The following is a 26,375-nucleotide window of genomic DNA, read 5'->3' on the forward strand; positions in this document are numbered from 1 at the left end:
AGGTAACTGTTGGGTCCTAGAGGGAGAAGGATATCGTTCCAAAACAGAGGTGCAAAAATCAAGAAGGTGCTTGAGCTAATCACAATGACCTTCAACAGCCTGATTCAGGATGACTGTCTGGCACACCCGTGACAACAACTATGTGTGTAACAATTTGCTAAGGCCATGGAATAACTGACTCACATACCCATCCAGTATAGGACCTGAACGATGAGATGACCCATCAGAGAGATCAGCAAGACAAGATTTTATCTTATCTGTGGATTCTTAACACCTGTCTGGATGCTATAACATCAGCCACTTCATCCTCTCTGGTTCACGCAGCGACAACCTCGGCAATGACCATTCAATCCACAAGTCATACTGCAATGCCAAGTCTTTATCAAACAGTGCTTGCTGCACTTTGAACTGTTTTATCACCAGTTTCCCTCAGAAAGGCAAGGGTAGCTTTTCTAATGTTGTCATCTTGGAGGAGAGGCCCAGGCGTGGCTCAACCCCTTGTGGGAAAGAGGAGATGCAATAATCTCAGATCTGCAAATCTTCCTGGAGGCGTTCCTCAAAGTATTTGACAAACCAGGCCGAGTTGCTTCTGCCACCTCATCCTTCCTCAGTCTACATCAGGCCAGTTTATCTGTAGGCCAATATCCAGTCCAGTTCCGCACACTGGCATGTGAAACAATGAGTCACTAGTAGCCGCCTTCCGGGAGGGATTGTCCTGAAGGATTAAGCATGAACTAGCAGGCTAGCAGACCAAGACATTCCTATTACACTGGATGACCTAGTTTCCCTGGCCATTTCAATTGACCTCGGATTCCAGGACCACTCCTGAGAAACAGTGCGTGAAAGAAAACCACTTTGTCTGACCCTGTCCTTCCAAAGGCCACTTGTTTCTCAGCCAGCAACATTCGCAGTATCTCTTGAACCTATGCAAGTCGACAACGTGTGTCTGGTTGAGCAATGGCAGGAGATCCGTTGAGTCAAGGGCTTATGCTTCTATTGTGGAAAAACCCGTTATCGCATTTGCGCTTGTCCCAAAAAACAGGAAAACTCCCAAGCCTAGGGCCACTAGGAGAGGCAACCCTGGGCGAGAATATATTGACCATACAGTATTTGTGACTTGGAAAGGTTCCTGGTTCATTGAGACAGCATACCTAGATTCCACTGCAGCAGGTAACTTCATACAGCAAGCAGTGATAAATTGCTATCAGATTCCCATTCGACCACTCCAAGATCCATTGCTGGTGTCATCTGACAAAGGGAATGCCCACATTGTCTTCCAAGAATTTGTGAATGATGTCTTTCGAGATCTTCTCTACACTTGTGTCATGGTCTACCTGGATGATATCATGATCTTCTCTGCAGACCTGTCTTCTCATAGCCGTAACGTCTGTCAAATCCTGCAGCATCTCAGAGAGAACCCCTGCATGCTAAATTTGAGAAATGTGCCTTTGAATAATCTTCTCTCCCTATTCTTAGGTTATATATTCTCGGAAACAGGCTTAGAGATTAATCCAGAGAAGGTGTATTCCATTCTTGAGTGGCTGCGTCCTGAAGGCGTTACAGCTATTCAGCAATTCAACAACTACTACTGGCAATTCATTCCACATTTCTCATTCTGGACCGCTGTCATCTCTGCCATGATCTGTAAGGGTGCCGATCCGAAAGTATAGACTTCAGAGGCTGAGAACGCTTTTCTCTCCCTAAAGCAGGCCTTCTCCTATCCAATATTACATCGACCAGACATGAACAAACAGTTCTTTCTGGAGGTAGACACCACATCTTTAGCGGCTCAAGTCATTCTTACCCAGAAATCTCCTTCCAGCTGTATGGTGACCTGTGGTTCCTTCTCCAAGGCCTTCTTTGCCCCAGAGCACAACTACTCCATTGGCTACCAAGAGTTGTTAGCAGTTAAGATGGTTCTTGAGGAGTGGTGGTACCTTCTAGAAGGAGCAATCCATCCTGTCATCATTTATACCGACCACAAGCACCTGGCCTATCTTCATGCTGCACAGAGTAAACCCACGTGAAGCTAAATTGTCACTATTTTTTACCTGTTTAGATTTCATTCTGCATTTTCAGCCTACTGACAAGAACATCCAAGCTGCTGCACTTCCCTGCTCCTTCCTGCCCGCAGATCAAGAGGAAGAACCTCTACTCATCATTGAGCCATCCAAGATGGAATATTCATGCTCCACTTATTCTTCAGAAATACCTAGCAGGCTTAAAGAAGATGGTGCATAAAAAGAGGGGTACTATTACAGCAGTGCCAGCACCCCAGCACGTGTCCATTTTCTCCCTTTTGCACTCACCAGTTCATGCTTCCTCGGCGTCTGCTCCCTCCCAGGACCTGCAGATGGCATGCAGGCCTCTTAAAGGCTAGTGTCTGTGTTGCTAAAATGTCCCCAACCAATAGCTGGGAGACGTCTGGTATATTTGGCAGCCTCCCCTATTGGTGTCATCTGTTTGTTAGGCAATTGAAGCATTTGCTGCGGCTGTCAAACATCCGTGAGACATGCTCACGTGGGGACTAGAAAATATTATTTGAGCATGCCGAAGACACTCTGTTAGCACCTGAAAATGCTTGGTTAACACCTTACCCAAGCACATTTGTTCATCATTAGTAGCCTCCACACTGTATAGTGAACCCCTTAGTAAACCGCACATTATATAATGGCCCCCATACTGTATGATGACTTATAGTAGTCTCCACTCTGTACGAGGACCCCCTTAATAGCCCCCACTCTGTATGAGGGCTCACTTAGTAGTCCCCACACTGTATCATGGCCCTCTTAGTAGACCTTATTTTGTACCATAGATCCCTTAGGAGCTCACATGCTGTATGATATCCCACTTAGTAACATCCACACGGTGGCTCAGTGGTTAGCACTGCAGCCTTGCAGTGCTGGAGTCCTGGGTTCTAATCCCACAAAGGACAACATCTGCAAGGAGTTTGTATGTTCTCCCCGTGTTTTCATGGGTTTCCTCCGGGTACTCCAGTTTCCTCCCACATTCCAAAGACATACTGATAGAGAATTTAGATTGTGAGCCCCACTGGGGACAGTGATGATAATGTGTGCAAACTGTAAAGCGCTGTGGAATAAGTTAGCGCTATATAAAGATTATTATTATAGTCCCATTAATGGCCCCCACACTGTGTGAAAGTTTTTTTAGTAGCACTGTATGAGGGCCCCCTTACTAGCCCACACATATAATGACACTCACACGAAGTTAAATAAACAAACATTATATACTCGCCTAACCTCGGCGAGTCCAGTAGCAGACAGCTGCAGGTCTCGGGCAGTCCTACCCTGTGATGTCATAGCACCAGGACTCTGACTTCCTGTGTATATCACAGTGCTAATGTGGCGCCCCCAGGAGTATGGTCGCCACACTGGCTTTGCCTTCCTCCAGGGGAGGGTAATGCCTGGCTTGGAGGCAATGATGGGCCTCTCTCACAGTCAATCCATACATGCAATACAGTTCCACTCCAGGCCAGCAGGGGGAACTCTGAACCAGGATTAAGTGGAGGAATGCACTCTGTGGGCCAAGAGGAAGGAGTGGTCAGTCAGTCAGTCTGCGGAGGGTGAAGTGTGCAGATGCGTGGAAAGAGCGCTGAGGTTGAGCTCCGGCTGGAGAGCTCCCTCGCGGTGAGAGCGCATGAGCTGGAGCCTGGTCTCCACGGTTGTATGGATACTAACGGTCCTGCAACAGACACCAGAGGAGTAGGAGGCTGTACATGCCCTGCTCCCATCTAAGATTTGAGGGCACAATAGCAGCTTGGATAGAGAGCCGGGACTCAGAAGAGAGGAGTCCCTGAGATAGGCTACAGCTGTCTGCTGTGCAAGTAAGGTTCTTGGGAACATCTGACAGGAGGAACTCCAGTGAACTGAGTACTAGGAGATCTTCACATATAGAGGCGCTAGGAAGGAGACTGCACAGCCCTTCTGCTGAGATAGAATCCCTGAGTTGCTTCCAGGCTAACCTGCTCCAATACCATCTGTAATCAGGACCCTGGACTGCAGTTATCAAGTAAAGGTACAGAAATTGCACCCCGCTGTGTCTTGTCTGCTTTCTACCCTTCCGGCACTGCTACATCCCCGTGCCAACCACCTCTACACTGCCCTGGGACTATAGCTTCACCTGTGGGGAGCTTTTACATCTTTGCTGCACCATACCATCAGTCCCAGCGGATCTGCATACAGCGTCGGCTTAACATCTCCCTTGCCGAACACCACAGGTGGCGTCACAAACTATTCCATTAACTACATTCCACCACCCTATTACTTGGGTGCCCAGGGCCACGGACCGGGTCACTGCTGCTGTGACACATCCCCCTGACACCGGCCCGGTACCGAGTACCCCACAGCCCTGGGAGGGTGACCCACTATGACGTCATAACGCTTTGCCCTGCCCCTGTCATTCTGTAGGCCACAGGCCGACAGAACAGAGAACGGTAATGCAGGAAGACCATTTCTCCCTGCTCTGCTGCATAGTTTAACTGTTTGACTACAGACACACTAGCGATTTTAAAATCGGTCAGTTTTCATGTGAGTACAATCTGATTTTTTAACACCTATCATCCAATTTACATCCAAAAGCACTGCGATTGGAATCCGATTGCAATGCGATTTTAACATGAGCTTTTACATAGAGCAATTCTCTATATCTTCAAATACTCTTCAAATCACACACATATATATATATACTAGCTGAAGAGCCCGGTGCTGCCCGGGCATAGTAACTAACTGTGGTAAGTTATAGAAAATTATAATTATCCTCCATCCCATAGTCCCTTGCCCATATACCTATCATACATATCCACAATCCCATAGGCCCGTGCCCATATACCCATCATACATATCCTCCATCCCATAGTCGAGTGCCCATATACCCATCACACATCCTCCATCCCATAGTCCCATGCCCATATACCGATCATACATATTCTCCATCCCATAGTCCCATGCCCATATACCCATCATACATATTCGCCATCCCATAGTCGAGTACCCATATACCCATCACACATCCTTCATCTCATAGTCCCATGCCCATATACCCATCATATATATCCTCCATCCCATAGTCCCGTGCCCATATACCCATCATACATATATGCTATCTCATAGTCCCATGCCCATATATCGTCATACATATCCTCCATCCTATAGTCCAGTGCCCATATACCCATCACACATCCTCCATCCCATAGTCCTGTGTCCATATACATATCCGCCATCCCATAGTCCCGTGCCCATATACCCGTCAAACATATCCTCCATCCCATAGTCCAGTGCCCATATACCCATCACACATCCCCCATCCCATAGTCCCGTTCCCATATACCCGTCATACATATCCTCCATCCCATAGTCCGGTGCCCATATACTCATCACACATCCTCCATCTCATAGTCAACCATTATGACATCATAATGAGCGGCGGCAGGGCTTGCAACCTATGATGACATCAGCGTCGCCATGGCAACCATTGTGACATCATAATGAGGGGCGGGGCTTGATACGCACACACTGCTTCCCCAGTATGCAAATAAGGGCATTATGACATCATAATGAGGGGCGGGGCTTGACACGTACACACTTTTTCCCCCAGTATGTAGATAGGAGCAAAATTGTTTGGTGAATTGGAACGCGCGGGGTTAAAATTTCGCCTCACAACATAGCTTAGGACGCTCTCGGGGTCCAGACGTGTGACTGTGCCAAATTTTGTGGCTGTAGCTGCGACGGTGCGGATGCCTATCCCGGACATACAAACATACACACACACATACATACACACTTTGAGCTTTATATATATTGTGGCAGGGCTAAGGGTCGTGTAATCGATGGGAGATATGTGTCTCATAAATGGCTTATCTCCATAATGTAAGGCAGAAGTAAAGCCTACCAGATATTGTTATTGTTTTTGTTTGAAGGACCTGTGGTGAGGTCACAGTCAGGTGACCAGTCAGCTGCTGGGAACGTGGGTGTGGCTACAGCCTTATAATGTGGCCTGCTCCTGAACCAAGGAGTTGTGTGTGGGGAGGACTAAACCTCCCATGTGTGCTGAGACTCCTGCTCTGAGTCTACAACTACGGACATTGGGTTATTTTGCCTGAGCTAAAAGGCTATTTGTTTGGTGTTACGTTGCCTTGTGCGTTTATGCCGTGAATAAACTGCAAGCACTGTGGAAGAACCTGTCTCACATTTGTCTCCCGCTGCACCTAAGCGAGCCACATCCCCACAATTGGTGGTACACGTGCGGGCAGCGGTCCCAGCAGAGACTTGAGACAGTTGCTGCATGTCCTCGGTGAAGTTTGCAGCGGGGCAACAAGCATTGCCTGGAATCATGGAGGACCTCATGAAACACCTGGTCCAGTCCCAGGCACTGCAGCAGGAAACCAACAAGCTGTTGTTACAGCAGATCCAGCAAAGCCAGCAGGAGCAGCGGCAGCAGTTCCAGCAAAGCCAGCAGGAACAACGGCAGCAGATGCAGCTTCTGGCAACCGCCATCCAGGAGGGCAGGACGAGCGCCCCAACCCCAGGTCGGGCTGATGCCACCGACGTCGAGAAGGCGGTAAGACGCGCATTACAAAAAATGACCCCTGAGGATGATGTGGAGGCCTTCCTGACGGTGTTTGAAAGGGTGGCTGAGAGGGAAAAACTTCAGCCAGAGCGGTGGGCGGAGGTACTGGCCCCTTACCTAACGGGGGAGCCCCAGAAGGCGTACTTTGACCTGACGGTACAAGATGCCAGAGAGTATCCCAAATTAAAAGCGGAAATTCTCGCCCGCTTGGGGGTAACAATGACTACCAGGGCACAGAGAGTGCATCGTTGGGCCTATCACCGGGACAAACCCCCGCGCTCCCAAATGTTTGACCTGTTGCACCTGGTCCAGAAATGGCTGCAGCCAGAGTCGGCTTCCCCTGCACAGATGGTAGAGCGAGTTGTGATGGATCGGTTTGTGCATTCTCTGCCGAGACCTCTACAGACTTGGGTTGCCCAGGGTGATCCCCAAAATGCTGATGAACTGGTTGGGCTGGTCGAGAGATACCAGGGGATGGAAGGTTCCTTAGGGAAGCAGCCCATTCCATATTGGGGGTCCCAGCAGGGGGCGGAGTCACAAAAAGGGGTGGTGCGTCCAAGGTCAAAAGGGGCGGGGGAGGCGGTGCCCAAGGTCCCCTCGGGTGTTATTTGCTGGAAGTGTCATGGGCCAGGACATATAGCGGCCCGTTGTCCCCAGACCACCGAGCAGATGGACTGCAGCATGGGACGCCGTAGTTCATACTACGCATATCCAGCTTGCAGTGTGAACTCGCTACCAAACAAGGGGCCACAAGCGTGTCCCGTGAAGGTGAACGGTCGAGCAGTAATGGCGCTTCTGGACTCCGGGAGCTTGGTGACCCTTGTGAGGGCCAGTTTTCCTCTAAACATACTCCCGGGTAAAAAGATTGGTGTTCGGTGCATACATGGCGATGCAAAGGACTACCCTATGGCTAGGGTGAAGATTGAAACGGCGCATGGCACCGAGTCGCATGAAGTTGGCGTTGTTCGAGACTTGTTGCATCCCATAATTATTGGCCGGGATTTCTGTCTGTTTTGGGATCTGTGGGGGATGGGTTCTGAGTGTGCTAGCAAGAGCAGGGAACCAATCCACCCCACTGAGGTATCGCCACCACCAGAGGCAGACGAGTTCCCTTTATGTGTCCTTGTTGGGGATGAAGAGGAAGGGTCCCCTGTACCTGACATCCCGGAGTTAGGGGTGGCCGGGGAGAATTTTGGGACTGCCCAACATAGGGACCCCACACTAAGGGAAGCCTTTAACAATGTCACCGTCATTAATGGGGTTGCACAAGAGCCGGGAGCAGATACAAGGTTTCCCCATTTTATGTTGAGTGGGGAATTGTTGTACCGGGTCACGAAAATAAGGGAGGAGGTGGCAGAGTAGTTAATAGTACCAGGCCCCTATAGACGAAAAGTGTTGGACATGGCCCATTCACACATCTTGGGGGGACACCTGGGGGTGGAAAAAACCCAGGAACGGATTGTACAGAGGTTCTATTGGCCTGGGTGTCACCGGGAAATAGTAAACTATTGCAGGTCCTGCCCGACATGTCAGTTAACTGCCCCCACATCTCATTTTCGGAACCCTCTTGTGCCACTGCCCATTATTGAGGTGCCATTTGAGAGAATTGCCATGGACTTGGTCGGTCCCTTAGTTAAATCAGCTCGGGGCCATCAGTATATATTAGTCATCCTGGACTATGCCACACGCTATCCTGAGGCCATTCCCCTGAGAAACTCCTCTGCGAAGAGTATAGCCCGTGAGCTGGTCCATGTGTTTTCCCGGATGGGTTTGCCGAAGGAGATCCTGACCGACCAGGGGACACCTTTTATGAGCAAGGTGATGAGAGAATTGTGCAGAGTCTTGCAAATTTCCCAGCTGAGGACTTCAGTGTACCATCCACAGTCAGATGGCCTTGTTGAGAGGTTTAACAAGACCCTGAAGAGCATGCTGAGAAAAGTCATAGAGGAAGATGGTAGAGACTGGGATTGTCTCTTACCGTATTTACTGTTTTCTATCCGTGAAGTTCCCCAGGCCTCCACGGGGTTCTCCCCCTTCGAGCTTCTGTACGGCCGGCATCCGCGAGGTCTCCTAGATATAGCCAAGGAAACCTGGGAAGCCGAAGTCACGCCCCACAGAAGCGTCATTGAGCATGTGGCACTGATGCAGCAGAGGGTTGCAAAGGTGATGCCCATTGTTAAAGAACATCTCCGCCAGGCACAAGAGGCTCAGGCCAGGGTCTACAACCGGTCAGCCAGAGTGAGGCAGTTCAATCCGGGAGACCGAGTTCTCGTGCTAATCCCGACGGTGGAAAGTAAGTTCTTGGCCAAGTGGCAAGGGCCATATGAGGTGGTGGAGAAACTGGGAGACGTAAACTACAAGATCCACCAACCCGGAAGACGGAAGCCATACCAGGTTTACCATGTTAACCTTATCAAGCCGTGGCAAGATAGAGAGCCAGCGGTAACTCCGTGCTTGCTGGGCAACCTAGAAGGGGAGGTTGGAGCCGTTACCATAGCGGAGACTCTATCGAAGGCCCAGAAGCAGCAGTGCCGGGAGTTACTCCAGAAAAACCGGGACCTGTTCTCAGAGTTGCCGGGGTGCACGAAGGTGGTGGAGCACGAAATTCTGACCGAGCCACATGTGCGGGTGAACGTGAAACCATATCGTATTCCTGAGGCCCGGCGAGAGGTAATCTCCAAGGAGGTGCAGCGTATGTTGAAGCTCGGGGTCATTGAGGAATCCAAGAGCGGCTGGTCGAGCCCGATTGTCCTGGTCCCAAAACCTGATGGTGAATGGAGGTTCTGCAACGATTACCGGAAGCTGAATGAGGTCTCCAAGTTCGACGCTTATCCCATGCCACGCGTTGATGAGCTCATCGAGAGACTTGGACCTGCCAGGTACATAACCACTTTGGATCTGACCAAGGGATATTGGCAGATCCCCATGGCACAGGAAGCCAAGGAGAAGACAGCATTCTCCACACCAGACGGGTGCTTCCAGTATGTCCGGATGCCGTTTGGCCTACAGGGAGCTCCAGCAACCTTCCAGAGGGCGATGGATAGAATCCTTGCACCTCATAAGCTATACGCTGCTACATACCTGGATGATATCGTCATCTTTACCCCGGACTGGGAGACTCACCTGGAAAAGGTCCAAGCAGTGTTTGACGCTCTAAGAGAGGCAGGGTTTACAATAAACCCGAAGAAGTGTGCCTTGGGGAGAGAAGAAGCCAAGTACCTCGGATATGTAGTGGGGCGTGGCGAGATCAAACCCCAAATCAATAAAGTGGAGGCAATTCAAACATGGCCGAGACCTCTGTCAAAGAAGCAAGTTAAAGCCTTCCTGGGGATTGTGGGATATTACAGGAGGTTTATCCCAAACTTCGCCACAATGGCTGCACCTCTAACTGATCTGCTTAAAGGGACAAAGTCAGTGATGGTCAGCTGGTCCGAAGAAGCAGAGTCAGCCTTCCAAGAAATGAAGGGAGCGCTTTGTAAGCAACCCGTTTTGGTGGCCCCAGACTTTAAACGTGAATTTGTCCTCCAGACAGATGCCTCAGATGTCGGGGTAGGAGCTGTCCTTTCCCAAGAGATACGTGGGGAGGAGCATCCTGTTCTCTACTTGAGTAGGAAGTTGACTTCTTGTGAGAGAAATTACTCAGTTGTAGAGAAGGAGTGTTTGGCCATAAAATGGGCAGTGGACACATTACGGTACTACCTGGTGGGACGGAAGTTTAGGTTAATATCCGACCGTGCCCCACTCAGGTGGATGAGGGAAACCAAGGGCAAGAATGCTAGGGTCACCCGCTGGTTCTTAGCCCTACAAGACTTCAGCTTCCATGTAGAGCATAGGGCCGGGAAGCTACATGGGAATGCCGATGCCCTCTCCAGAATCCCTTGCCTGGTAGGTGAAAGTGCCAAGCCCCACGGCTTTAGGCAGAGGGGGGAGGTATGTGGCAGGGCTAAGGGTCGTGTAATCGATGGGAGATATGTGTCTCATAAATGGCTTATCTCCATAATGTAAGGCAGAAGTAAAGCCTACCAGATATTGTTATTGTTTTTGTTTGAAGGACCTGTGGTGAGGTCACAGTCAGGTGACCAGTCAGCTGCTGGGAACGTGGGTGTGGCTACAGCCTTATAATGTGGCCTGCTCCTGAACCAAGGAGTTGTGTGTGGGGAGGACTAAACCTCCCATGTGTGCTGAGACTCCTGCTCTGAGTCTACAACTACGGACATTGGGTTATTTTGCCTGAGCTAAAAGGCTATTTGTTTGGTGTTACGTTGCCTTGTGCGTTTATGCCGTGAATAAACTGCAAGCACTGTGGAAGAACCTGTCTCACATTTGTCTCCCGCTGCACCTAAGCGAGCCACATCCCCACAATATATATATACTAGCTGAAGAGCCCGGCGCTGCCCGGGCATAGTAACTAACTGTGGTTAGTTATAGAAAATTATAATTATCCTTCATCCCATAGTCCCGTGCCCATATACCCATCACACATCCTCCATCCTATAGTCCCATGCCCATATACCCATCATACATATTCTCCATCCCATAGTCCCATGCCCATATACCCATCATACATATTCTCCATCCCATAGTCCCATGCCCATATACCCATCATACATATCCGCCATCCCATAGTCCCGTGCCCATATACCCATCACACATCCTTCATCTCAGAGTCCCATGCCCATATACCCATCATACATATCCGCCATCCCATAGTCCCGTGCCCATATACCCATCATACATATCCTCCATCCCATAGTCCAGTGCCCATATACCCATCACACATCCTCCATCCCAGTCCCGTGCCCATATACATATCCTCCATCCCATAGTCCCGTGCCCATATACATATCCTCCATCCCATAGTCCTGTTCCCATATACCTGTCATACATATCCTCCATCCCATAGTCCGGTGCCCATATACCCATCACACATCCTCCATTCCATAGTCAACATTATGACATCATAATGAACGGCGGCAGGGCTTGCAACCTTTGATGACATCAGCGTCACCATGGCAACCATTGTGACAACATAATGAGGGGCGGGGCTTGATACGCACACAGTGCTTCCTCAGTATGCAAATAGGGGCATTTTGACATCACAATGAGGGGCGGGGCTTGACACGCACACACTTTTTCCCCATTACGTAGATAGGGGCAAAATTGTATGGTGAATTGGAACGCGCGGGGTTAAAATTTCACCTCACAACATAGCCTAGGACGCTCTCGGGGTCCAGACGTGTGACTGTGCCAAATTTTGTGGCTGTAGCTGCGACGGTGCGGATGCCTATCCCGGACATACAAACATACACACACACACACACACACACACACATACATACACACTTTGAGATATATATATATATATATATATTATATATGTGTGTATATATATATATATATACTGTATATATGTGTATATATATATATACATACATTGTGGTGCAGTAACCTCTGTTAAAGCTAGGGGGTGCTGTACATGCTACTCAGAATATGCATGTGGGCGTGTGTTTGAATGCCCAGGATAAAGCCTGTATGTGTCTGGCTGTGTGGAATAGGACCTGTAGTGAGGTCATGACCATATGATCCATACCTCACTTGTGGGTGTGTTCACATACCATATAGTGTGACTGAGATTGGGTCACATGGTGTTGTGTGTTTTGATCCTGAGTGGTCAGAGTGCAAGGTCCCAGAAGACCTGGGTGTATTGGAAGTGTCTGGGATTGAACTTCCTAAAGAGCACATGGAAAGGCCCGGACCTGTAGAGTCTGTGATGGCTCTGTTTTGGGTGAGCTGTTGCCCGGCTGTGGGTCTGCAACTGTAGATGGCCTAGTGAGCAAGGCTCTGTCTGGAACAGTGATCCCAGTGCGGTAGCTTTCCTGATAACCCGTGAGGGATAAACTGTGAGTAAGGCTAGTTTCACACTAGTGTTTAAACGATGTGCGCACGGCGCCGCTAAGCCACGCCCCCTGCCGGCTCCCTGCCCGCCCCTTCCTGTTATCGCCTCCTCCGAGCGCAGAGGGCTGCATGCGTTATGCGCACCCTATCTTTAGCATAGGGTGCGCAGGCCGTGCGCAACTATGAATATAGCGTGCGCTGCGCATTTTTGGAGGTGCGCCGTGCGCGCCGAACGCAGCATGTTGCATTTTGGCGCGCACGGCGCACCTCCAAAAATGCGCAGCGCACGCTATATTCATAGTTGCGCACGGCCTGCGCACCCTATGCTAAAGATAGGGTGCGCATAACGCATGCAGCCCTCTGCGCTCGGAGGAGGCGATAACAGGAAGGGGCGGGCAGGGAGCCGGCAGGGGGCGTGGCTTAGCGGCGCCGTGCGCGCATCGTTTAAATGCTAGTGTGAAACTAGCCTAACGCTGAATGGGGTCAGTAAGAGACTTTGTATGCTTTATGTGGTAATGCTGCATGTTTAATGGACGTTGTACTGAAAACTACACTCTATTATGTTCATGAAGAGCGGTTTATGCTGATATCTAATAAACCGAATTAACTGTTTAACCCGGAGTGTCCCCGCGTATGCCTCAAAGACCGGTCAAGCGAGTAAATCCCCGTCCACTCATTTGGTGGATCTCTACAACATATATATTAGAAAGATAGATAGATGAAAAGCCTGCAATTCAGCAGCCGCATAAAGTAAAACCACAGCGGGACCCAACAGGATTGAATAGATACAGTAGATATAAAAATGTCAGTCACATATATAGTTAGTACAGTGTGTGTACAGCTTATTTATTAAATGATTAGTTTTCTGAAAAAAATAGCTTGGGATTAGGTGTAATTTTCTTAACTAGCAGAGGGGAAGCCCACGGCTGTGGGCAGATGTTTAAAGTCTGGGAAGGCAGTAATACCCATGGAGCTTCCCAGGCTATTAATATCAGCTCACAGCTGTATACTTAGCCTTTACTGGCTATTAAAATGGTGGACCCCCCAAAAAATGATTTGGGGTCCCCCTATAACCAACAAAGGCTAGGCAGACAGCTGTGGGCTGATATTAACTCCTTTCCAACATCAGGCATACATTTACGTCAATGTCGGACTCCCTCCCTATGGTGTAGGCTCCGGTGGTGAGCCCACATTTTTCCTGGCACTTATCAACTGTTTTGAACAGCTGACATGTACCCAGAATAGCTGGAGGTGGAATCGCAATCCACCCGCTACATTTAACCCGTTAAATGCCGCTGTCAAGCTGAAAGCAGCATTTAACAAGCGCTTCAGGCAACCGTGTCGGAAATCCGCCCACCGGTGACCCGCGCCACATGATCGCGGGTCATCGATTCATTGGCATGACAGAGAGAGGTCTCCTGTAGACCTCTATGGTTGTCAGCGCCGACTTGCTGTGAGCATCACCCGGTGGTCGGTGCTCATAGCAAGTAATTCTGCTATATGGAGGTGATCTGATCATCGCCTCTATGAAGCTGAGCCGATCAGGTTATGGCAGCCTCTAGTCTCCCCTGGAGACTATTGAAGCATGCCAAAAGTAAAAAAAAATGTTTTTAAAGATATAACAAAAAAAACAAAGTTTAAATCACCCCCCTTTCGTCCCATTCAAAATAAAACAATAAAAAAATCAAACATACACATATTTGGTAACACCGTTTTCAGAATCATCCGATCTATCAATAAAAAAAGGATTAACCTGATCGCTAAACGGTGTAGCGAGAAAAAAGTCAACGCGCCAGAATTATATTTTTTTGGTTGCCGCGACATTGCATTAAAATGCAATAAAGAGCGATCAAAAGATTGCATCTGCACCAAAATGGTATCATTAAAAACATCAGCTCGGCACACAAAAAATAAGCCCTCACACAACCCGAGATAAAAAGAAATGGAGATGCTACGGGTATCGTAAAATGACGCTTTTTTAAACAAAGTTTGGAAATTTTTTTTACCGCTTAGATAAAAAAGAACCTAGACGTGTTTGGTGCCTATGGACTCGTAATGACCTGGAGAATCATAATGGCAGGTCAGTTTTAGCATTTAGTGAACCTATTAAAAAAGTCAAACAAAAACTAGTGAGGGATTGCACTTTTTTGCAATTTCACTGCACTTGGAATTTTTTTTCTCCTTTTCTAGTACACGACATGGTAAAACCAAAGGAGTCATTCAAAAGTACAACTCGTCCCACAAAAAACAAGCCCTCACACGGCCATATTGACAGAAAAATAAAAAAGTTATGGCTCTGGGAAGAAGCCGAGAACGAAAACGCAAAACCGAAAAAACTTTGGTGGTTAAGGGGTTAATAGCCTAGGAAGGAGCCATGGATATTGGCCCCTCCAGGCTAAAAGCATCAGCGCTCAGCCGCCCCAAAAAAGGCGCATCTATAAGATGCCTCCATTACTAACCCCATAGTCATATAGTATAAAAACACACACACACTCAGAATAAAGTCCTTTAATTGAAAGAATGACACAGACCCCATTAATAAATCTTAATAAAACCATATTTACAGCATCACCCATTCCCATGAAGCCATTGTCCCCTGCAAGAGAATTAAAATAACAAACAACAATATTCCTCACCTGTCCAGTGAGAAGATAATAATCCATTTGTCCTACGACGGGTCTAGCTCTGCTACACCTAGATGGCAGGCTGCATGGTTGCATGATGTGACCAAACAGCCTGTCATCCAGCAGAGACACTGAGCAGCATCTGCACACAGATAAAGTAAGGCTGCATGCGCATGTTGCAGATTTGCTTGCGGAAAGTTCAGCGCGGTTCGTGCTTCTCTTGGCAGAAAACTGAGTAAAAAAACAGATGTAGTAATATATATATATATATATATATATATATATATATATAATTAGCTGAAGAGCCCGGCGCTGCCCGGGCATAGTAACTAACTGTGGTTAGTTATAACAAATTATAATTATCCTCCATCCCATAGTCCCGTGCCCACATACCCATCATACATATCCACCATCCCATAGGCCCATGCCCATATACCCATCACACATCCTTCATCTCATAGTCCCATGCCCATATACCCATCATACATATCCTCCATCCCATAGTCCCGTGCCCATATACCCATCATACATATCCGCCATCCCATAGTCCAGTGCCCATATACCCATCCCACATCCTCCATCCCATAGTTCTGTGCCCATATACCCGTCATACATATCCTCCATCCCATAGTCCAGTGCCCGTATACCCATCACAAATCCTCCATCCATGACTATGGTCAACCATTATGACATCATAATGAGCGGCGGGGCTTGCAACCTATGATGACATCAGCGTCGCCATGGCAACCATTGTGACATCATAATGAGGGGCGGGGCTTGACACGCACACACTGTTTCCCCATTATGTAGATAGGGGCATTATGACATCAAAATGAGGGGCGGGGCTTGATGCGCACACACTTTTTCCACAGTATGTAGACAGGGGCAAAATTGTTTGGTGAATTGGAACGCGCGGGGTTAAAATTTTGCCTCACAACATAGCTTAGGACGCTCTCGGGGTCCGGACGTGTGACTGTGCCAAATTTTGTGGCTGTAGCTGCGACGGTGCGGATGCCTATCCTGGACATACACACACACACATACATACATACATACACACTTTGAGCTTTATATATTCTATATAATATATATATATATATATATATATATATATATATATATAATGTGTGTGTGTGTATATATATATATATATATATATGTGTGTATATATATATATAATATAGGCAGCACGGTGGCTCAGTGGCTCACGGTGGCTCAGTGGCTCAGGACCCCCCCCAGGTGGGGTCCTGGGTTCGAATCCCACCAAGGACAACATCTACAAGGAGTTTGTATGTTCTCCCCGTGTTTGCGTGGGTTTCCTCCGGGCACTCCGGTTTCCTCCCACACTACAAAGACATACTGATAGGGAATTTAAATTGTGAGCCCCATCGGGGACAGTGATGAAATATGTGCAAACTGTAAAGCGCTGCGGAATATGTTAGCACTATATAAAAATAAAGATTATTATTATTTATTATATATATAGTATATAAATAAAATGGCGTCCGATGACCATAAAAATTATAATATTAGTTATGCAAACTACCACCAATGTTCAGTGAAGGTAGTGAAACCACTAAAGATGAAGAAAAAACAACCAAACAAATGAGGGACCAAACAGGATATAATTGATAAATTATCTTTATTACCGTATACAGGTGGCAATATACATAAAACCAATGTTAAGGAAAATGTGTACATTTAGGGACAATCTACAAAATTGTAAAAAATATATATAGACCCAGTTTATATATATATTGTCCTCAATATATATTCCTCAAAAGAGCAGTGAAAAAGTGTATCAATAGTAAAAAAATATATATAATAATTGTCTAAAAATTATAGTGCAAAGAAAAATCACCATATATAGTGATCAAAAGTGCATGTGCAAAAACAACAGAAAAACCATGATGTAGTGTCTCAACCAATGAAAAAGTAAACCAATAATAAGCTTCACAGATACTGCAATGAAAAGTGCAGAGTTCATATGATGAACCAACAATAGGTCCACAGATACTGCAATAAGCTCACAGATACTGCAATGAAATGTGCAGAGTGCATATGCTGAAACAATAGGTTCACAAATACTGCAATATAAAGTGCAGAGTGGAATATAAATAGGGGTCATATACCTTTAAGGGTCACTACGGCCCTTTATCACGCACCCCGACGTGTGTTTCGGAGCACTTCCTTCATCAGGAAGATGAATGACAAGCAGCGGACTCTGTGTCTTTCTCCAGGCACGTGCACACATCCATCCAGGTCCCCTGGCTTATTTATAATTGGGGATTTTCCTCTTTTAGCGCCCCATACTCTTGTGAAAGTGACCATACTGAGACGTGCCTCACTAAATATCCACAGGATTCCCACGAATCCCTGACACTCCTGTATAGTTTGTAATGGATAAAGGCCAAATGCGGCCGAACGTTTTGCCTTGACTACATTAAAAGTCAAATAAATTCATCTTTACGTTGAGTGCCTAGTTTATTTTTATTACATCTGGAGATGTGACTGCTCTGCCCAGCCTCCGGCGATACACTGACACGAGGTAATCACTCCCGTAGTGTATCACTGTGCTGCCGTGAGAGTTCACCAGAGTTCATAAGCTCCGATGCTCTCACTCACGGCTCTACCGCTGTGTGAGAACTTTCTCACGCAGCGGTGCCATAAGTGAGAGCACCGGAGCTGATCAGCTTATGTACTCCGGTGAACTCTCACGGTGGCTCATTGATACACTGACAGGAGGTAATCACTCCCGTAGTGTATCGCCGGCGGCCGGGTAACATCGACATGGGACACTCGGTATTAAATGGACTACGACGGACAGGGAGTATATGTTGGTTTATTATTTTTTATTGATTGCAGGAAATGCAGTGTTCGGTGAGTATGTATATTGTATGAGTTTATATCAATGCTTTGATTTTTTTTTTTACAATTGAACTTAGGCGCCGGATGATGAGACTATTCTCCCATCATCGGCTTATACTGTCTCTGTTATATGTGACAGCAGACATAGCCAGATGGGAGTAGTATTCCCATCAGACGACTCCTAAGTACAATCACTATGGTCTGTTCATTGCATGACTACACACACATACAGACACAGACTCCTGTAGACAGAAATAGATACAGACACACACAGACAGTCACACACATATTCTCCGCCCACACACAAATTCTCCACTCACACACTTATCCCCCTTCTGACATCATTTCCTAATTCTGCAGCATTTTATTCAGCAAAACTGCAGCAAATACGCAGCACATACGCAAACCTTTTTACTCCTGCGTTTTTGCTGCAGATATGACTGGCTTAACCCCTTCCTGACATCCGACGTACTATCCGTCCATGGGACCCGGGCCCCTATGCCCATGGACGGGATAGTACGTCTACCGCGATCAGCGGCGCCCACGTGGTGAGCGCCGCTGATCGTGGCCGGGTGTCAGCTGATTATCACAGCTGACACCCGGCACAATGTGTCAGGGGTGGTCACGGACCGCCCCCGACACGTTAACCCCTTGCACACCGCGATCAAACATGATCGCGGTGTACCGGGGGTTAAAGGGAAGCATCGGCAGGGAGGGGGCTCCCTCCGTGCTTCCCTGAGCCCCCCACGGCAGCGCAATGTGCAGCGCTGCTGCGGGGGGCTCCTTTCCTGCAGGCCCCCGAATCCAAGATGGCGACGGGGGCCTTCGGGGGCCTGCAGGAAGCTGGCTTCCTCAGTGCCTGCAAAGCGAAGGCATGAGGAAGCCTTCTGCACTGCCTGTGACAGATCGCTGATCTGTCACAGTGATCTGTGATGTGACAGATCAGCGATCTGTCACAGGACAGTGATGTCCCACCTGGGACTATGTAATAAAGTTAAAAAAAAATAAAAAAAAGTGTTAAAATATTTTTTTTAAAAATCGCCAAATAAATTAGAAAAAAAAAAAAATATTCCCCCAATAAATCCATTTTTTGGAAATAAAAAAAAAAACAATAAAAAAACAATAAAAGTACACATATTAGGTATTGCCGCGTCCGTAACGACCCGCCCTATAAAACTGTCCCATTAGTTAACCCCTTTAGCGAACGCCATAAAAAATGAAGCAAAAAATAATGATTTGTTATCAAACTGGCGAACATAAAGTGCAATAACGCGCGATCAAAAAGACGCATATAAATATCCATGGTACCGCTGAAAACGCCATCTTGTCCCGCAAAAAATGAGCCACCATACAGCATCATCAGCGAAAAAATAAAAAAGTTATAGCTCGCAGAATAAAGCAATGCAAAAATAATTATTTTTTATATAAAATAGTTTTCATTGCAAAAAACCGACAAAACATAAAAAAACGACCTAAATGAGGTATCGCTGTAACCGTACTGACCCGAAGAATAAAACCGCTTTATCAATTTTACCACACGCGGAACGGTGTAAACGCACCCCCCCAAAAGAAATTCATGAAACGCTGGTTTTTGTTCATTCTGCGTCCCAAAAATCGGAATAAAAAGCGATCAAAAAATGTCATGTGTCCAAAAATGGTACCAATAAAAACGTCAACTCGTCCCACAAAAAATAAGACCTCACATGACTCGGTGGGTCAAAATGCGGAAAAATTATAGCTCTCAATATGTGGTGATGCAAAAACTATTTTTACAATAAAAAGCGTCTTTTAGCGTGCGACAGCTGCCAAACATAAAAACCGCCATAAATAGTAAATCAAACCCCCCGTTATCACCCCCTTAGGCTAGTTTCACACTTGCTTTTTTTTGCAGCGCGTTTTTCCCGCAAAAAACGCATTAAAAAAACGTATACAAACGCTGCGTTTTTTTCAAGCATTTTTATGCGCATGCAGGAAAAAAACGCAGCATTTTTGCGCGTTTGTATGCGTTTTTTGTGCGTTAGCGTTTTTTTACAGATTTTGGAAAAACCCCACAAAAATGAAAAAACAACCATTCAACAACACACAAGACCAATGGGACTTCATTGTGGGTGTGGTATGTTAATATATAGACCCTGTCTACAGTATTCTTCACATTTGCTTGATTCTTCTCGTGACCATGGATCTGCGCTGGAAGAGTTTTCACTTCAACTTGGATTTGGACATCGCGATGGCTCAGGCGTATGCAGTTGCTTGCCATGAACAAAGGAAGAGAGAGAGGCAGCGAAGACGGCGGCGTATGTGGATACATCCGATTGTTGAACTCCGGGAGAGCCGTGGGGCATACCACACCCTCTACAGCGAGCTACAGGCAAACCCGGAGAAATTTACAGATTATATCAGGATGTCCCACGAAAGTTTCATGGATTTGCTTGCTCGTGTCCAACAATCCATCCGGAGACAGGACACACAGCTCCGTCGTGCGATTCCTCCTGAGGAACGGCTACTGGTGACATTACGGTATGTTTTAAAAACCAAGGGGTGCGGTCTGATGGTTTTTTTTTAAATTTAGTATTCAAAACCTTGGGTAATTAGTTTTCGTGAATGTACTAATATTTTATTTTATAGTTTTTTAAAATAATATACATAAATATTAATTTTACTTCTTTGTCTGTTCACAGATTCCTGGCGACTGGAGAAACCCTATCTTCACTACACTTCCAGTACCGTATTGGAATCTCTACCTTGTCTGGAATTGTTGCTGACACCTGCCGGGCTCTCTGGAATGTTCTTTGCCCAGAATTTATGCCCCTGCCCACCGCTGAAAAGTGGATGGAAATTGCTGACAAATTCTGGACAGTATGCAATTTTCCCAACTGTTTGGGAGCTGTTGATGGGAAACACATACGGATCATCAAACCCCAAAGAACGGGATCTGAGTACTATAATTACAAAAAGTACTTTTCAATAGTACTCATTGCGATTGCGGATGCCGGATGTATGTTTGTAGCAGTGGACATTGGAGCATTTGGCCGTGGTAATGACTCACAGGCTTTTAAAAACTCAGACATGGGCCGGAGGTTGTATGGCAACCAATTTAATTTCCCTATGCCACGGCCTCTTCCTCACACCGAAGCTCCGCCACTGCCCTTTGTAATGGTTGGCGATGAGGCTTTTCAAATGTGCGGAAACTTACTGAAACCCTACTCCAGCCGGGACTTGGACCACACCAAAAAAATATTTAATTACAGGCTGACCAGGGCCAGAAGAACTGTCGAGTGTGCTTTTGGGATTCTTGTTTCCAGATGGCGAATTCTGGGCACGGCCATTAATCTTAAACTTGAAACAGTCGATGAGGTGGTGAAGGCCTGTGTGGTTCTACATAACTTTGTGATGACTAAAGAGCACCCGACCTTTGAACTGGACGATGATGCTCCTAACCCATTGCCTGAATTCACTCAGCACACTCTCAGGTCATCCGTTGAAGTTGGCCAAATGAGGGACCAATTTGCGGCCTACTTTATTTCTGATGTAGGACGGGTGCACTGGCAAGATGAAATGGTGTAATGTTTTTGTTTGTTTATGGTAATAAAAAACCTTATTTGATACTATTACTGAGTGCACTATATTTTTTAAACTCCAATTAAATAAAAAACTTCCCATGTATAACTGAATTTTTTGATGTTCACACACCTGGGCAGGTAAATACACATATGAGTTAAAATGCAGCATTGCTAGTCTGCGTGAAATATATTGGAACGAGCAAAGCTGCAGGCCATGAATCAGGAAACCATTTTTTTTCAAGAGAAAATTGTGCAACTAGTTGAAAACAAAGTATGTGATTTTCTCAAAACACAACCCTCAAAACCCAACCCCAATGAAAGTCCATGGGGAATACAAGTCAGCATTGAGTGGATGAATGTAATCTGCTCCATTCCAACTTACAAGTTATTACACTAGGCCTTGGAATGACTATACTAGTCCGTGGTATTTCAAATATGAGTATAGTAGGCCTTGGGCCTACTAGTATAGTCACATGTGAAATACCACGGCCTAGTATAGTCATAACAAGGCCTACTCGATTTTTGCCAACTAGGATCTTGTTTCACGAAAAACAAACGGGTGAAACTTGACAAGTTTCAACAGTTTGTTTTTCATGAAACCAGATTCTAGTTGGTAAAACTAGAGTTATTACACTAGGCCTTGGAATGACTATACTAGGCCGTGGTATTTCAAATATGAGTATAGTAGGCCTTGGGCCTACTAGTATAGTCATATGTGAAATACCACGGCCTAGTATAGTCATAACAAGGCCTACTCGATTTTTGCCAACTAGGATCTTGTTTCACGAAAAACAAACGGGTGAAACTTGACAAGTTTCAACAGTTTGTTTTTCATGAAACCAGATTCTAGTTGGTGAAACTAGAGTTATTACACTAGGCCTTGTAATGACTATACTAGGCCGTGGTATTTCAAATATGAGTATAGTAGGCCTTGGGGCTAGTAGTATAGGAATATGTGAAATACCACGGCCTAGTATAGTCATACCAAGGCCTACTGTAATAACTCGATTTTTAACAACTAGCATCTTGTTTCACAAAAAACAAACTGGTGAAACTAGAAAGAAACTTATTTTTAAGACAAGTTTCAACAGTTTGTTTTTCATGAAACCAGATCCAAGTTGGTAAAACTCGAGTTATTACACTAGGCCTTGGTATGACTATACTAGTCCGTGTTATTTCACATATGACTATACTAGGCCTTGGGTTGGTTTTTAACATGTATTTACCCATCAGTGTGTGTGAGCGGCGCAAACAACATTAATGAAACTTAGTAATGGTGAACCACAAATGTAAATTTATTTTTTATCACAAAAATAAACCAAAAAATTATTTTTTCCGGCGTTTGGGGGCAGATGGTTTCAATTTGGGGGTGTGCAGGGAATATGCAACACTTGCAGTTGAAGACGGTGTTTGAGGGGAAGGGGCAACAAAACTTGTGGGGGAAGGTAGTCCAGTTAAGGGAATTAAACTAGGAACACTTGGAGGAGAGGAAATCTGTTCAGGTACATTAGTTGTAATGGCATGTCGCCGTAGGCTTGTGTGCCTGGACCGACTTTGGCCCAATGCCCGCCTTGATAGATTTCGCCTTGAACTAGGGGCAAATATTGAATGTAGGTCCCCCGTCTGCTGGTATGGCTGCTGCTGCTGCTGAGGTGGCGGCTGCTGCTGCTGAGGTGGCGGCGGCTGCTGCTGAGGTGGCGGCTGCTGCTGAGGTGGCTGCTGCTGCTGAGGTGGTTGCTGCTGCTGCTGAGGTGGCTGCTGCTGCTGCTGAGGTGGCTGCTGCTGCGGTGGCTGCTGCTGAGGTGGCTGCTGCTGAGGTGGCTGCTGCTGCTGCTCTTCGTTGGCAGTGCTCGTCCTTGCAGGAGGACTGGTGGCGGCAGTGATGGTCCAGGTTTGCAGAGTGGTGGTGGCAGGGCTACTACATGTTGTTGTAGCGGCAGGGCTGTTCCATGTTTGCCTAGTGGTGGCTGAGCTCCACGCATGCATGGGAGTGGCGGTGGTGCTCCAGACAGGAGCAGCGCTTGCCATGGTGGTGTCGGTGAAGTGACCAGCTGCACTCAGACTTGTGGTGGTGTAACGGTGGGTGTCCTGGCTTTGAATAGAGGTGTCCGTGCAGTGGTATGCAGCACAAGTCGGTAGTGAGGTGAAGCGAGTCAATGGTGGCACAGGTGGAAAGGACACCACTGACTGCTGACCGTACCGATTATGCTGCATAGCCTGCAAGAAAGCATTGTTGCAGGCCTGCAGCACATTCAGCTGTTGCTCAGGACTAAGGTGTTCCGCCATGCCCTTTTCAATCTTACTAAAAAAATGGTGTGCTGGTCTGTTGAGGTCGGCCTCCAGACGGTCAAGGCGCTGTTCTACAGAATTGAAGCGGTGTTCAAAGTGGTTAAAACCACGTTCCATGAGTGCAAAACCGCTTTCAACTCTGTCGGACAGTGACTTGAGGCTGGAATTAAATGTCTCGCTCAAATGCATAAACTCGGGCAAGACATTCCTGTCCAAGGCCCTCTGCCGCTGGCGGGTAGCGCCCGCATAACCAGTGGCAGAGACCTGGGACAGGGGAACACCTGATGGCCCAGCTTCCTGGTCACCAGCTGTGTGTGTGGTTGACCTGCAAGGTGCTTCCTGGCTGTCGGATGGCTGGGACGGGTCAGAGGACGTCCGAGGAAGGACCGCTCCAGGGCCAGGTTGCAGGGTGCTGCTCCAGGTGCTGTGGAAGAAAGGAAAATCATTACTACCATGCCTTTACAAGAAGCATCAGCTGTGGATTAGAAAAACACAGATTAATAAAAATAAAAACCCAAAATTTATAATACTTACGATCTCGTGGCAAGGACCGGTCTTAGGAACTGCAACGCGTGATAGTGACGGTATCTAGTTCTGGTCCTTGACGCAGATCCACTGCGAACCTGGCCCTCAGCACGAACATCACTGTTGAAGCGGTCCTTGATCGAACGCCAACGTGTTCGGACTTTGTCCACTGTTGATAAAAAAAACAGTGCCGTCAAGGACAACAGTCACTGCGGCACAATGTAGCAATACAATACTCAAAGCAGTCACTGTAGACCCCGATGACACTGTTGGGTTTCCTGCTAGAATACACCTAGCACGAAACCCAACAGTGCCGTCAAGGACAACAGTCACTGCGGCACAATGTAGCAATACAATACTCAAAGCAGTCACTGTAGACCCCGATGACACTGTTGGGTTTCCTGCTAGAATACGCCTAGCACGAAACCCAACAGTGCCGTCAAGGACAACAGTCACTGCGGCACAATGTAGCAATACAATACTCAAAGCAGTCACTGTAGACCCCGATGACACTGTTGGGTTTCCTGCTAGAATACGCCTAGCACGAAACCCAACAGTGCCGTCAAGGACAACAGTCACTGCGGCACAATGTAGCAATACAATACTCAAAGCAGTCACTGTAGACCCCGATGACACTGTTGGGTTTCCTGCTAGAATACGCCTAGCACGAAACCCAACAGTGCCGTCAAGGACAACAGTCACTGCGGCACAATGTAGCAATACAATACTCAAAGCAGTCACTGTAGACCCCGATGACACTGTTGGGTTTCCTGCTAGAATACGCCTAGCACGAAACCCAACAGTGCCGTCAAGGACAACAGTCACTGCGGCACAATGTAGCAATACAATACTCAAAGCAGTCACTGTAGACCCCGATGACACTGTTGGGTTTCCTGCTAGAATACGCCTAGCACGAAACCCAACAGTGCCGTCAAGGACAACAGTCACTGCAGCACAATGTAGCAATACAATACTCAAAGCAGTCACTGTAGACCCCGATGACACTGTTGGGTTTCCTGCTAGAATACACCTAGCACGAAACCCAACAGTGCCGTCAAGGACAACAGTCACTGCGGCACAATACAGAGCAGGGAAATACTCACTAAACGCCTTTTTGGAGGATGCTGTGGCGCTGTCCCAGCCATCCATCAACGCTGCGGCCACCTCATTCCATAGCCGCCGGGTCACCACAATGTCCTTGTGCAGCCGGTCACGGCTGTCCCACAACGGCGAACGCTCCTGGACCAGGCTGATGAGCTGCTCATTATCCAGGTAGACGTCTTCATCCCGTTGTGGAACCTAGACAAAACACATTCATTAGAATAATCAAATTTAAATTGAATAAAAAGTTACAAAAAAAGAAACATAAAAAAGAGTAAAAATAGAAGATAAAAAATAAAGAACATTACAAATCATTTGATACTTACATTCCGTATCACCACCGGGACTTGGCTTCGCTGCTCCTGCTCTTCGCCCTCACTAGTCCCGTCCGCAGATGATGATGACGATGTCTTAAAAAAGTTGAAAAAAACGTAAGAGATTTGGAGAAGCAGCAGATATACTTACCAGATGCACGAAAATAATCACCTCACGGTCTGCTTGCGCCATTTCCTGCCGCGATGGGGAATACTCGGATTCTGAAGACATACTGCATGTAAAAATAATAAAAATCATTAGTACATACATAATTTAAAAGGACAGGCATATAATGTAATATACTCACATTCTTCGCTGATATAATGGGTTCTTGGTTGACTGTCTGCTCTTCAATCTGTCAGTGTAGTAGTGGCAGAGTTTTGGCAGGCACCTCCTTTATATAGACTTTTTTTTTTTGACTTTAGAAGATTATAACTAGGATAACAAGTGGACACCACCAAAAAAACGCAGCGCTAAAAAAAAGCATACATGCGCATGCCAGTGCGCACGTATGCGCATCCATAGGCTATAATGGCCATTTTTAGCGCAAAACGTGCACATACGTGCGCATGCGCTTTTTTCCAGGGCCAAAAAATGCAACATGCTGCGTCTG

The 26,375-nt window shown here is 46.9% G+C and overlaps 1 protein-coding gene across 1 annotated transcript; it reads right to left on the bottom strand.

Annotated features, from left to right (window-relative positions):
* Positions 1-17,087: 17,087 nt before the first annotated feature.
* LOC141048058 (uncharacterized) lies at positions 17,088-26,375 on the bottom strand. Its single transcript, XM_073543419.1, has 3 exons — positions 25,450-26,375; positions 22,966-24,515; positions 17,088-17,191 (listed from the first exon to the last, which is right to left on the bottom strand). The coding sequence occupies exons 2-3, from the start codon at positions 24,008-24,010 to the stop codon at positions 17,088-17,090; spliced, it is 1,149 nt and encodes a 382-aa protein (XP_073399520.1). The 5' UTR covers positions 24,011-24,515; positions 25,450-26,375.

The sequence above is a fragment of the Dendrobates tinctorius genome, unplaced genomic scaffold, assembly GCF_039654945.1.
Source record: "Dendrobates tinctorius isolate UK_male_01 unplaced genomic scaffold, ASM3965494v1 ptg000132l, whole genome shotgun sequence".
NCBI classification, from domain to species: domain Eukaryota; kingdom Metazoa; phylum Chordata; class Amphibia; order Anura; family Dendrobatidae; genus Dendrobates; species Dendrobates tinctorius.